Consider the following 13,740-nt stretch of genomic DNA (forward strand, 5'->3'; position numbering starts at 1 on the left):
AGAGCGTAGCTAATTCCTAATTCCCTTTGGTTCCCTCTGTCTGATGCTTTGCTCGTGGTTTCCTCGAATTGGAGAACTCTTCTTTGTCTCCTTGCTGCTGCTGCAATTGGATTTTTACGAAGCGCAAGACTCTTATAGAGAAAGAAGCTGTGAAGGAAGGATATTAAATTTGGATCACGGTGAACGATTGCTTGGATGGAAATTTGATCCAGTGAAAATATGAAAAGCGTCGGTTTTTATACCGTTGAGAAAGCTATAGGAATTATTTAGAGAGTATCAGTTGATTGAAATTCACGTGCTAAGATTACTCGTGAATCATTCTTCGTAGATCATCCTTCTCTTATTGAATATAAAATATGAAATACAATCAAGTGGCCTATATATAATTCAAACTGTGCCAAATACGACCCGACTGAAACCGTCAACGTGATCCAATTACGCTGCAGTGAAACCTGAACGCTTCAATCATTTCTCTCGATTATGAAACTACCGACATGTTCAACCAAAATTTGTCAACGACACGATCTATACCATCTCTAACACTCCACTATCGTCAACTCTACCAATCACATCCGATCACCTGCGAACAATGCGAGATACCCAGCACTCCGACAAAACCTAACTTCTCTGATCCATTGGCAAACACTCGACGAAACGCGTTAACTCTACCGATGACAAATGGTCCGCTCGATTTGCAGCTCGGTCGGTCGAACGTGATAATGAGAAAAGGTATTAATTAAGGATCGCCGGTTGGCGTGCTAGTCTTTATCGGAGCAAGGGGGCATCGTTAACGTTCCGCTGCGGTTTAACGAACGACGTTGAAGAGCTGGCTGACTGGAGCAGGCGAGCTCGGATAGAGAGATAAAAAAAGAGAGGAGTAAGAGAAGAAGCTGAAGCGTTATGTTGCGTTAACGTAACGCTGTCGGGAAATGGGTTAAGGACGTTAAGGCCAACCCTCGTCGCCAACCGGTGCAAAGAGTGGGAGCAGATGGAAGAGGGTATACCCTGTGGCGATGTTCTAGCAAAGAGGACTCGGCGGACCCAGCTATACTCTCCAATTTATCCGTGGTTAGGCTGTTTGTGCGAACCGAAAATTCGCAATCGGCTCACGTTCCTGGTATCGAGAGGATCGTGGCTGCACTTCCTGAAATAACGTTCGATTTGGTGGTCGCTGATAGGAACGAAATTTAGGAGAGTGCGGAGAGGGACGAAATGGTGAAACCAAGAACAAAATCTTATCTTTTATCTTCCTTTTGGTAATTTACGCGTGCGGAGGACGAAGGTGTTTGAAGGGAAGCTTGTCAGATGCGGATGTTGGACACTTTTTACGTCGGATTTAATTGCTTAATGCGTAGATAGATTTGCATACTTTACCTTATACGTTTAATTATCCGACTAATGCCAGTGACGCAGCTGGCACGTTTTTGCGACGTAAAAGTTTAGAAAAACGAAGAAAATACATAGCGAGCAATGAAGACACGTGTTATGATCAATTAGATATGCGTGTTAAAACATGCATTATTATTCAAGGTAATTCGTATGGAAAAGAAACGCAACTGCTAAAGGAGTGTAGTTTTTTATTTTAAATAATTTTTAACAAATTCTAGAGAATATCGACGACTATTGCAAAGGCTGTTTTGCCTTCTCAAGCGAAGGATGCTATTCTTGAAAGCCGCAGAGCTTCTACTATAATTCTTTTCGTGAAATTTTAAGCACGACGCCGAATAACAGAATAATTGAATACTACACGACACTATAGAATCTCACATCTGCGAAACGAATGACAATTTCGCTAAATGCTTGCGGAATACGGAACATGGAAACTTAATCGCGTATGCAGTTGCTCAATTATTTCGAACAGTTGAACATGAATGATACATGAATTCATATTACCAAGAACACCTGTGTCTCTTGATGCAGGATTGCTTAACAAACGTGCCAAACGAAAATTTCACTTCAACGATCTGTTGCAGAAACATTTTTCTTCCATCGAATTCGAACGTTTTATACAAGAAATTATTATAGTGCATTCATATACATACATAAGAATGGCCACTGGTTACGTACGAACACGTCGTGTTAACAACCTCATTAAAAAATGCCAAGTGACCTACCTGTTATACCGATCCCGAGTGAAAGTACTTGTACCAATTGCCTCGGTATCAATTACGTCAATCGCTTTAGCGTAGCTGCAGTTTCATTTCAGGAGCACGTATCTTTCTTATCGTGAAACGTTGTACGAGGAAAATTACCTTATCGACTTTTTTCTTTTTAATTAAAAATGAGATACATTTTAGAATATTAGCGAACAAAACTGCCGCAGTTGCGTAGCGAAATGTAGTTCATTTAATTAATTCAACTGCGCTGCTTGCACGATAAAGGTTTCCGCAATTGTTCAATTTTCAAATGGATTTTATTAAATTTTATCGTATTGGGTGTAATCTCCCAGCGACCGATTGTTAAATTCTGTAAAGTCGACTTCGAAATCGGCTTAAACGGAGAATTAAGATCGCACGGCAAAATTCCTGTTTCTTTAATTAGAATTCAGAACGTTAAAATGGAAAAAATACAAAAATAACGAACATTCGACAGATCGAAAATAATTCTCGCAGTTGTGTACCAAATTTCGTTAAACAGCTTAAAAGAGATATTGGAAATTGCTCGAGTATCGTCTATAAACTGTATTCCCAGAAAGAGCGCGTTTCACTTTTCGCCGGTTCAATTCTAACTGTAACTTGGCTGATCTAATCTTTTTTCTCCATCTTTTGATAAAACTTTTACAGTTATGCAATTAGATAAGCGAATCCATTTAACGGTGGATCGTTTAAGTGGCTCTGAAATTACTGCAGAAGTGCAATACGCGCGCATTGCTGAATTTAGAAAAGAGATAAGAAGAAATGGTTAAAGGTAGTAGTAAATGGTCGCATTACATAAAACTGCTGATACACAAATGGCTGGCTGATCGGACACCTGGCAGCACGAAGGTTAAATATAAAATTAGCTGTATCTGGTTCGCATTTTCAACGCAAACATAGCCACACTTGTCTCGGTAAATTATAGTTAGGTGGAAATCAACGCGACGCCTGTAATGTAGATTATTTATCGCTCTGGGTAAACACAGAATCGGCGCGAAATGACCATGTCGATCTCGCGTAAAAGTCAGCTTGTTAGGGGTATGCAAGGACACGTAGCTATACTGGGATATGTATACAGAGTGTCGAAAAAGTAACGGGGGCTTGTCCTTGCTTTGTAATATTAAGTCATATTCGTGACAGAGTTTGTTGATTCATCTACAAATAAAATGACGAATTTCAAAAGATCTCAATTCACAGACCGGACAATTCATGTTTGAGGCATTACATTCGTGACGAAGCTTAAATTTAACTTTATCTTTGAGAGGGTTTCTGCGATAAGGAGACAATACCGCTCTCCAGTGATTTAAGCGAAAGAAATAAAAAACAAAAGATAAATACTTCTTCGAAAAGTGATATAAAGTCATCGTCAGCTGATACTTGTAGCAATAAACTTTTTATACTTTCGGATATCTTCGTCGATTTGAACCGAACATTTTCCAAGTTTCCAAGTGGAAGTTTCGAACGAATGGAATCCGCGACATCCGACAAATCAATGGGAAAACGTTTAATTCTCGTGTCGAAAAATGGCTTCCTTTAAAAATAACGTCACTCGTTGTCCTCGGTAGCGTGTGAAAATGAATCCTCGCGGATGGATGGATCGAACGCGTTCATCCGCGTTTCCAATAACGTAGAGCTGACGTCGCGGCGACTCTAAGAATTTCCGATACTTCGATCCCCCCTGATCTTGTTATCGATGTATATCGGACGAGGATTTCCTGTTCGAAGGATTCGACAAAACGCGTGGTTAAAGTGCAGAGGAGAAATTGCATTCGCTATGGGAGATAACGCTCCGTTTTACGTGCTTCTTTTTTTGCCACCGGATGTTTACGACGTTCGTGCATTTTTGTCTTGATTTTCTCACGCATCGTTATCTTTGTTTTTGAATAGGTATATTTTATCTTTATTTCGACTTTTTACAAACGGAGTCGAGGAACTTGTGGGAAAATTTGTTCATAGAACAAAATGGTAAATTTAATAAATCGCGTTAGAAGCTTTAATTCTAGTTTTTTTTTCAAATATAAGTTACGTTTGATGCGTGCAAAGCGATAGTTGTAGTTGCACTTACAGGAATTTGTTCTTCTTATATTTATAAAACAAATAGAAATTTCGCAATAATTGGACTATTTAGCCAGGAAATATACTCTGTAACTCTACCAGAAAATGAATCTCTATCTTTGCCATAAACTCATAGATTCCTTTTTTAGAAATATATTTTCCATATATTTTAAATCGTGGCGTCTTCTTCGTCGCATTTATACCGATAATTTATTACCCATTTACAAGGTCCTTTATCATTTCTAAATCAGAAACGACTAAAATTCCAAACGGAGTGAATGTTCGTGAAAATATTTTCGTCAATGAAAGCAAACTTAGCCCAATGGCTTGGGAACGAATGTCGGCACGAAATGCAGGCGAAAATGAAGTAGAAGGGACGTAGGAAAAACACGGGGTAAATTTGGAGCCGGAGAGGAAACGACAATCGCGAAGTAACATTTTAACGAGTTTACTCGCTCTTACTTGAGAGAGAATCAGGATAATACGAGTGCACTCGCGAGGTTACACGACTCTTTCGCTAAATTTAGTCCGTGGCTGAAAGAGAGGAGAAAACCACGATGGGAAAAGGTCTGTCGCGTAAAAGCCGGAGCACGCCGCCACCTCTTTCGGCATTCTTTCGCTCGCCTCTTTCAATGTGAATTTCGTCGAATCTTGCAAACGTCAACCCATCGAAATCTATCGAGGAACTTCGCCAAAAAACCTTTAACCTTAAATCTTACTAATTACGATTCTTCTAAAGATTTGCAGGGAAAGATAGCATTTCGATACTTTTTCTTGCAATATGAATTTTTATACGCTGTTAGTCTCTTGCGTAGAATTACATACAAATTTTTAATTGTTTTAAGAAATAAGAAAATAGCGGGTTTTTAAAAGATTTATTCATTCACTGGAAGTAATTTCTACGGTTGAAAAGTTCACGGATTAATATGTAAAATAACAGTAATTATACTTTAATTAACGTCGATATTTGTATTTGTTTGCTGATTATAATGCATATTTATTCTATTTACCAATCGAGTAATCAATTTTTTAACGTCGTAATACTTTCATTGCAAACTAGTGGAATATTCTAATTGTCTGCAATTTATATACAACTGGAAAATACACGGTTAAAACAAACACATTTTACGAGGTGCGTCAATTTGTCGCGACGTAGCCGGGGTTCATTTACTCTGGCGCTGTGCTCCGAAAATATTACGTCGGCCAAGTTTTAAATCAATAAAGTAGTGCAGATAAAATAACAGAATTGTACAAGCGAGCAGAATGTTGCATCGGATGACCTCATTCATCCGTGCTTTCATCCTACCGATATTAATTCGTACACTTTGCTTATAATTTTCTAAAATTTCGTCGTATAATAGTAGCATAATGTAACTATAATCTGAATATTATAATAAAAGAATAATATGAATTAGTAAAATAGTGCGTTCTAATAAGCAAACAGTTGATACGATTTAAATATGAAAAAAATCTTTATTTATCTTTTTTCCTTATACTTATATAGAGAAAGACAAGGAAGTAAATGTTTAATGACCGATACTATCGGAATGGAAAATTCAATGGTAAACAGTGCTCGCGACTGTAAAGGAATTTTACGCCAGGTAACATCTTTAATTAAGAAAAATGTTTCTTCTATTAAGTCAAGGTAGTATACAATTGAAGCTGCGCATCGCAGATGCATGACTAATTCTGGTCATAAATGCCAGCTAATTCTTGAGTTACACAGAGCTTAGTAATATCTAATTCTTGCATAGTCAACAAAGTAGTGAATTGTATAATTCTTATCTCATTGGAGTCTTAACTTTGTGCGTAGACTGCAAGAAAGAATTGTTGTCTGAAAGGATTCTTTCATTTGCGTAATGAATTTCTATAAAGTATTTATAATTCCAGTAGTTATTTGGTAAGTTACACGAACAAAGTATCAAAGTTCACTTTAAATTTTCGAGCCTTTAAATAAACCCTTTCAAACCCTTGAATTCCCGATTTCTTAAATTCGTAAATTTTTAAATATGCAAATTTCATATTTCCGGACTTTCAGATTCCTAAACTTTTTAATTCTCAAGCTTTTAAAGTTTCTTTTTAACTCTCAAGTTTTTAAACTTTCTACGTCTCTAGGTTTTTAAATATTCAAATATCGTATTTCCAAACTTCCAAGTTCTTAATTATCCAAATTGCAAATCATTGAATTATCCAACTTTCGAACCTTCAAACTCGTAAATTCTGAAACCTTAACATTTCTTATTCGTTCGAACGTTCGAATTCCCAGAATTTCTAAATTTCGCTTCGCATTATTCGTTCAATAACGTTACATTTACGTGACTTTCGCGCATTTCACTGTTTCCTTCCTAATAACATAAAATTCCGATTAAATGCGTGTGTTCCGCGCGAATATCAACGCGTAAAACGTGTGGCAAATCGTCGACCCGTGCGTCACGTGACTCGAACGATAATCAAAAAGGCAATAAGTCACCGCCCGATATACGAGTTCCGAATGACGCAACCGAGGATGCAACATTTTCGGCTGAATCCCATGTACAATAGTCAGTCATCGAGCACGATCATATCCGTCATATCTACGGCATATCGAGGTTTCGTTTTTTATTCTTCGATTCAATTTCATCGTAGCTACGTTGGCAACAACGACCACCGGGTATGTGGCTGGCTGAAACTAACGAGCGCGAATATGCCCGCCGCATAAGTGTATACATATTCATGGAAACTTTGTACACGCGTGCACCGGCATGTACACGCTCGCGTGTAAGCCATAATCCAAACGTCTGCAATTCGTTCCACTTCCGTGAACCCAATTTTTCCGATGTGTGACGTAAAAGTTTCGTGAAAATCGAGTCGTCAGCTAGATGGTTTTTACGGGTGGATAAAAGTGTAAGCTTGGCGATCTTATGACGTAAGATAGAAAATTCTGGTAATTTTTATTTCTGTTCCTGACTAGACGAGATGTCTTGTTACTTTAGAATACGATGAAAAATTTTAATAAAACAGTAGCTTCGTTTTTCGATCGCCGTAGCTTCTATTGCAGCGAAACGTGGATTTTGATAAAGTCTTATAACGTTTATATCTTTATTTGATACGAAATTACATACTTTCTTGCGTTCATGAACGGCAGAAAAGCTTGATTCGATAATAAAGCAAGAACGAAATATTAATATGCTATACGAATGTAACGAATAACAATATTCTGGTATTACAATACGAGTATCGTGAGTGACTATGAGATGTGCTTTTTACGTAATTGATCGATACATAATCGAAATTTCTAAAGCGCAATTTCTAAAGTCACATCTGACGTACATAGTTACGAGTGGAAGATTAAGGTAGCGATGTGTAGCATCACGAGTGGTAGCCTTTTCTCTTCATGGGAAAAGAAGTTAGCAAGAGATTAATCAACCCTTTGATTATTATTGACGTCTGTAGGCGCTTGATAATAACACTTATCATGTATTATGAATCACACTGCTTGTTATGCTTACCATGTATTAAGAAAATATTTAGTGGCAAGTATTGTGTATTCACGTTATTGCCTTTACGAGTGTATTGTATAAAAGAGTAAAAGAAAAGAAAGAATTTATCAATTCGTCAGAAGATGATGCGCACAGTAAAGCTGCATGCTGCATGTTCGTAATGTTAAAACATATAATTTTATGCTTCACTGGACATTCGCCAAAGGGGCTCGCATAATTTTTCCGATTTAGGATTTGAAAATTTCAAAATCCTAAAAAGTTTGTACAGTCCTTTTTAGAAACTAAAAACGTAAAATTTCGAATTTCCTGGAAATACCAGTCTAATCTACGATTTCTTGAAAGATTCAGAAGCGTCGAAGATGAAATTTAGAATGTTGCTCCGAATACCAAGAAGCTCGAACGTTTAAATCCGAAGAAGTAATTACGGACGAAGCAAGCCAAATGTAGAACAGACTTTTATTACGCGTGAACGCTATTAATAGGTATTAAAATGTGTTATTAAGAGGAGCACGAATAGTCGTAATACGTCGGTTCTTTAAATGAGATTCGCAGCACTGTGCTAAAACTCTTCTCAGGGTGGAAGAAGTAACTCGAATGAAAGTATTGACCTCGATAAACTTGCACAAGGTGCAGTTATGAATTGCGTGAATTACCGCTGTCATTTGCTATTAAGCTAACAAAGCAGCGAAGTTTCTGTCTGTATCGTAGCTGACAATGCTAAACAAGAATTATTGCTGCTTGCTGCTCCTCTACGAAACTTTGCCAGAACCTTCACATACGAATATATATATATTTTTTTCTAATATGTATATCCTGGAAAAATTTACATTGAAATCGGTATTAATTTGCACTGCTCTACTTGCTACAATGTAAACCCTCGTTAAAGCATGAAGTTTATCTTTAAAACATAACTTCCTACGGAGCGTTTCGCTGAATTTTTAGCAAATTGCGAATACAAACGTCTTGTGTCATAAAACGGTGAAAATGAAAGATGAAGATGAGCGTAGCCTAAATACATTTCTTTCCTAGAAAATGATATACATATGCAAAAGAATACATCTAGAGGGACAATGGTGCAGATGTTCTTTCACGATAGCAGCGATTCATTCAATATTTTAATGTTTCCAAGTAATATAATTTATATTTAAAAATCCATTATCGGAGACAAAATTTAACATTCGAAACGACTATTAAAACTAACTATTAAAAACGTCGTCTTAGCCGTCAACGCGTCTAACGTACCCTGTACTGTTCCACTCGTTCGTAACAAAATTTAGGGCTTGAACAAACTTCGTTACAACCAAAATGTTTAAACCCTAAATTTTGTTTCTATTTTTCCGCTGGAAAACTCGTGGAAGTATAAGTCACGTATAACATTTCAATATTTTCGATACTTTGTTATAACAAAGAGTAGATACTGAAAGATCCCTTGGACAAGACGTTGAAAATCTCCAATTCGTTCATCATCGACGCATCCCGACACGATCGCTCTGCACCTTGTTCCTTTTCTCTTCTAAACACTGTCTGAGTTGGCGCAGCTGTTCGACTCTATCATTCCGTGCTCCAAGGAAAATATTCAGTTTCTTAAGATCGGTCGATGGCTCGCCGCAAACAGATGGATTGGGACAGTAAGTCCACACCGGACCATCGTTCCACAGTAGATCGAAACCACCGATTCTGGTTTCTCTGCCGGTGAAACGGCCCTCGAAGTCGAGCACGTTGAGCGTGTCGTCGAGGAGATCGAACTTGAGCCGATAATCCTCGCTGTCCGTGCCGGTCAGCGCTGGCGAGGCGTTCACCTCGAGCAACCACGGCGTCAGATCCTCGTCGAGAAGTATATCGTAACCGTACAGCTCGAACGAGTTCTTCCCCTGCATGATCACCGACTGCACCGCCAGCAAGCTGGCCATTATCACGCCTGTGGGATCGATAAATGGTTTTATGGGGAGAGGCTAATAAATCGAGAAGCGGAACGCTGTTTTCGGGCATTGTAGGCGAGATATTGGTATTGGGCCAGCTTTCGTGTTTTTTTTTTTTTTTTATATTACTCTGCTTGGGGAGCTGGAGGTTGGGGAATATCGATGAGCGGAAGATTGGACGAGGGCGGAGAGATCCGTTTTGAGCGGTTTTCTTTATGGCGTTTTTAGTTGGACTTGCACTTCTGATAGCATTTGATATATCGTTATGGGAATAATAATGCTTTTATCAGTAATGCGAAGCTTGAAGCTACGAAGAAAGAAGGGAAGCAGAAGGGGAGAGTTTGACCAGAAACTGCTAATGGACTCGTCAGTAAGTCAATCTTTCTTTTTGCGTGGAGCAAGTCTTTACGAACATTGCGCGCCACTCTGTAAGCCACTCTAGGGGGAGGATTCGGCGTAGCGTTGAATTTATACTAGCTAAAACTTTCATGCTGGTTTACCTCGATCCAATAGGAGGAGCTCCGCAGACTCCAAGGCTATTGGAGTCCATTACGGTCCTGCCCCGTTAGTAAACTTAGACACTGGGATAATAGAAAGGAAAACCCGAATATTGTACGTCCATAGGAAAAATGTACGGTGGGACAAATGCTCGTAGGAGTCATCCTCCTTTAGATTCCTCCTGCTTGTTGCATCGCCACGATAATACCGTTTCTAATAATTTAATAATCGGTGTGGATGTTGGAACTAACCGGCGATTTGTTGGAACAGAGCTTCCACCGCAGCCGCCCCGTGTCTTGCGGTCAAATACTCTCTAACCTTCATCAACGCCCATTTGCACCCTCTTTTCAATTCCCCCTTCTTATCGTCATCATCGTGTATCTTCAGCTGTATCGCCATATTAGTGAGATGCACCCTGCTGTCATCTATGTTCTCCAGATCGAAGAGCTCACCCGACAGCCGTGCGAAACCCTCTCTAGCCAGCCAAACTTTCAGAGGGCAAAATGAGGTTACCAGGGTGTAGATACGTAGATCGAATTTTCTGCCTGAAATCATCGGGACGTTTACAAATACACGGAGGGATGGTCGTCTAACTCTCTGGCTGGTATCCACAGCCGTCTTAAGACCATCGAAGAAAGTGCTTTTCAACGGTTCGACATTCAAGCCTCCTCCTTTCGGCGATGCTAGTGAACAAAGGTTCACGGAAAGGTTTCAGCCGCTGGCTGTTCGCGCCATCCCCTTTTCGAATGTACCGAGGTGTTCTCCCCGACAAGAGCCATTCTTCGCTGGCGATAAGCGGCTGAATGCCGAGGAGTATCGTTCTGGAGAACCAACCTGCCAGGAGGTAAGGATTCTCCACGTATTTCTGCACGATGAAAGTCTCCACCGGTGGTATTTCCACTTGCTGGCCAAATTCTTTGCTACGCCACTCCGATAGGTCCTTCAGCTTCCTGAACAGGAAGATACCTGTTAATTTAAACGTTACGGCTCTATAGATTTGTTTCACTCGCTGTATCGGTCGTGTATTTGCCTACTGCACTGATTGTGAATAGACTGCGGATGTTTATGCAAACTTATATTATTATAAATATAATTAAAGGAATTGAGATTTTGTTTCATCTACTAAACGTTGCAATAGGAACTCTATTTTGGATATTGTACATATTCTTACGTACCAGGCGCATTTTGTACATCTTTGGAAGCTTAGATCTCCCAAAAATGCACGGATATCCATCGTTTAATTGTGCATTTATCCGTAACTATTTCGTTCGGAATGTCCAATAATGTGAGAGTGGAATTTGCTGCATATTTGGTTAGGAACAATTTGTTATTGGATAGGTCGAAGTCGTGATCGTGAATTTATCTGTAATTCTTTTATTCTTGATGTCGATTCGCTCCGTTGCAATTTGCTGGATTATTGGGACTTTTAGTTAGAAACGTTGCATAGGATGGATTTTGTAGAGTTTATGTTGGCAATGTTCCCTTTTAATCTCTTGAAGCTTAAGTTTGAATCGACTCCTTTTAATAAACCATAGGAATATTTGTAATAGCCTACGATTTTGAGCAAGTTGGCGTCACGCGAATACTATAAAATAATTACTGAATTGCTGATTTTTATACGTTTATGGGACATTTAAACGTTCCAAAAATGCATAGAACGCACATAATAAGCAGAGGTATCTCTGATACTAAACGTACAAGAAGTATCTCTTTAATTTCTTTAGTCGCTCAGTTGCGTAAATATAAAATAAAAATCCGCAGTCTATTCATAGCGACATACCTTTGCCCTGCGATCTTCCTGCAGGTTTCACGATCCACGTGGAACCAGGTTGCTTGTGATACTCCTCCGCGAATAGCCTATAATCGTTTGGTAGTTCGAACGTCAGCGGCATACCATCACAAAGTTCAGCTTCGTCTATCTTATTCGACTTGAGTAACAATTTCTTGTATCGTTTCAAGTTTCTGTATAAGTAATTCTTCCGTGTCAATTCGTAATGATTCCGGAAGTGTGGGATCTTTTGATAAGAAGCGAGCTTCAGGTCCAAAGCCTGGCGAACGTCGTTGATCTCGCACCACCAAAGGTGCCAGTTCTGATCGTTGGGCTCTATTACCTTGAAAAGAGTTAAAGGATTCGCGTGGGAGGCTCACTCGTCGACGTATTAGTGTCAGGAAGTACAATTTATTCGTGGATATGATTACGCGAATTGTGTCGAATAATAAACTGCTTCCTGCTTCTGGGAGCTGTAACGCGAATACCTTTTTCGTATTTTGTCCTCTTGCGTAACTTCGATTTCGTTAATCGCAAACGTTTCGCTTTGTTCTGCAATTAGTCGAACATATTCACGTGTGATTTATCCGCATCGCGTGAATTATTAATTTGATCGGTCGATTATTTTGAGCTCGTTACATCGCTAATTTGGTTTGTAAATTCGTACTCGGTTAAATTGGTCATTTGGTTGATAAAGTTTGGATTTATCGATGACAGAATACAGCGATTCCGAAAGCTTTTACACTTGCCGTTTATCTCAACATTATCGCGATTGAACTGTCTTCATTCGTAACTTGGTTCAAGAGAAAAAGAAAACGTTGTAATTACGTAAAATCTCTCTTCATTTGCATATTTAAGGATTAATAATACCACGACGAACAAACAAAGTTAAAAAGGTGTACATAACGTAGAAGATTAAAAACTCTCTCGGTAAGTTTTTGAGAAAATTTCGATATAGTAGCGTTGCTTTTTAGTTGGAAAATTTCTAAAAGAAACCCCGCAAACTTTGCAGAATTATAAATAATTTAATCGAAAAATTGATATTTATATATTTTCGTTCTAGTTCGTCATCTTAAGCTTTCCCGTGCTAAAAAGAAACTTTTAATTACTTTTCACCAACATTTCAACTATTAAAAGCAAACTTAGCAAACCTTTTAAAAGAAACAAGTTTCGAGTTTACTCGCTAAGGACTTCCAACAATTCCAACCCCATAATACGGTTAAACCACAGCTAAATCCGTTTTCCCATACCGCAAGTTTCACGTTCGCAATCTGCGAAGGGTGACACGCGATCATTCTGTCGAACAATGAGGATTTTCGCATAATCGTCGCTCTTCAATGTTTTGTCGTTTCTTTCCCTTTTTTCTAAAGTCGTTTCATTTAAGCGGCGAAAAGCCCTTAAGGGGATATACGCGGTCGTGATTCGTTCCCACCCTCGGCTCGTTAAGGTCGTCACGCCAACACAGGACATTCCATTACCTGCGTCCATCCTCTGGCCAGCATCACCCTAACCTGCGTCGAAGGGAAGTCGCAGCGGAACCTGATGACCTTGTCGTCCTCGTTCTGCCTCCTTCTCGCGGTCGAATTCCTTTTTTCTCGTGGTGATGCGTTCTCTTCGCTCTCGTGGCTTGGTCTTACGTTCTTGGACATTTCGTGGTCGTGGAACGATTGGGCAAGGAATTTTGTTTGCCAGATAGAAATATACAATTATACAAATATATGCTTATATTATTATTTATATCGCATAGCAGATTGCGCACGCGGTTAGTTGGATTTGAGATTTTATAATTCCGACGGAAATCGTTTTAGTTATATTGGTTAGGGTGAATGGACCCAACCCGTTGCGTAATTTCATTGGAACAAGTTCAGGCCATTGAGTAATACGAA

General features: G+C 39.1%; 2 protein-coding genes across 7 annotated transcripts in view; one reads left to right on the forward strand and one right to left on the reverse strand.

The window, feature by feature from the left end:
- The window catches only part of Efa6 (Exchange factor for Arf 6), an 82,284-nt gene that overhangs the window by 16,097 nt on the left and 52,447 nt on the right, over nucleotides 1–13,740 (forward strand). The window lies entirely within an intron of this gene.
- LOC117157157 (putative tubulin polyglutamylase TTLL9) lies at nucleotides 9,133–13,503 on the reverse strand. Its single transcript, XM_076625067.1, has 5 exons — nucleotides 13,333–13,503; nucleotides 11,867–12,197; nucleotides 10,921–11,052; nucleotides 10,338–10,631; nucleotides 9,133–9,587 (listed from the first exon to the last, which is right to left on the reverse strand). Exons 1-5 carry the CDS (start codon nucleotides 13,501–13,503, stop codon nucleotides 9,133–9,135), a joined length of 1,383 nt encoding a protein of 460 aa, XP_076481182.1.

Source organism: Bombus vancouverensis, chromosome 15, assembly GCF_051014615.1.
Source record: "Bombus vancouverensis nearcticus chromosome 15, iyBomVanc1_principal, whole genome shotgun sequence".
In the NCBI taxonomy this organism is placed as follows: Eukaryota; Metazoa; Arthropoda; class Insecta; order Hymenoptera; family Apidae; genus Bombus; species Bombus vancouverensis.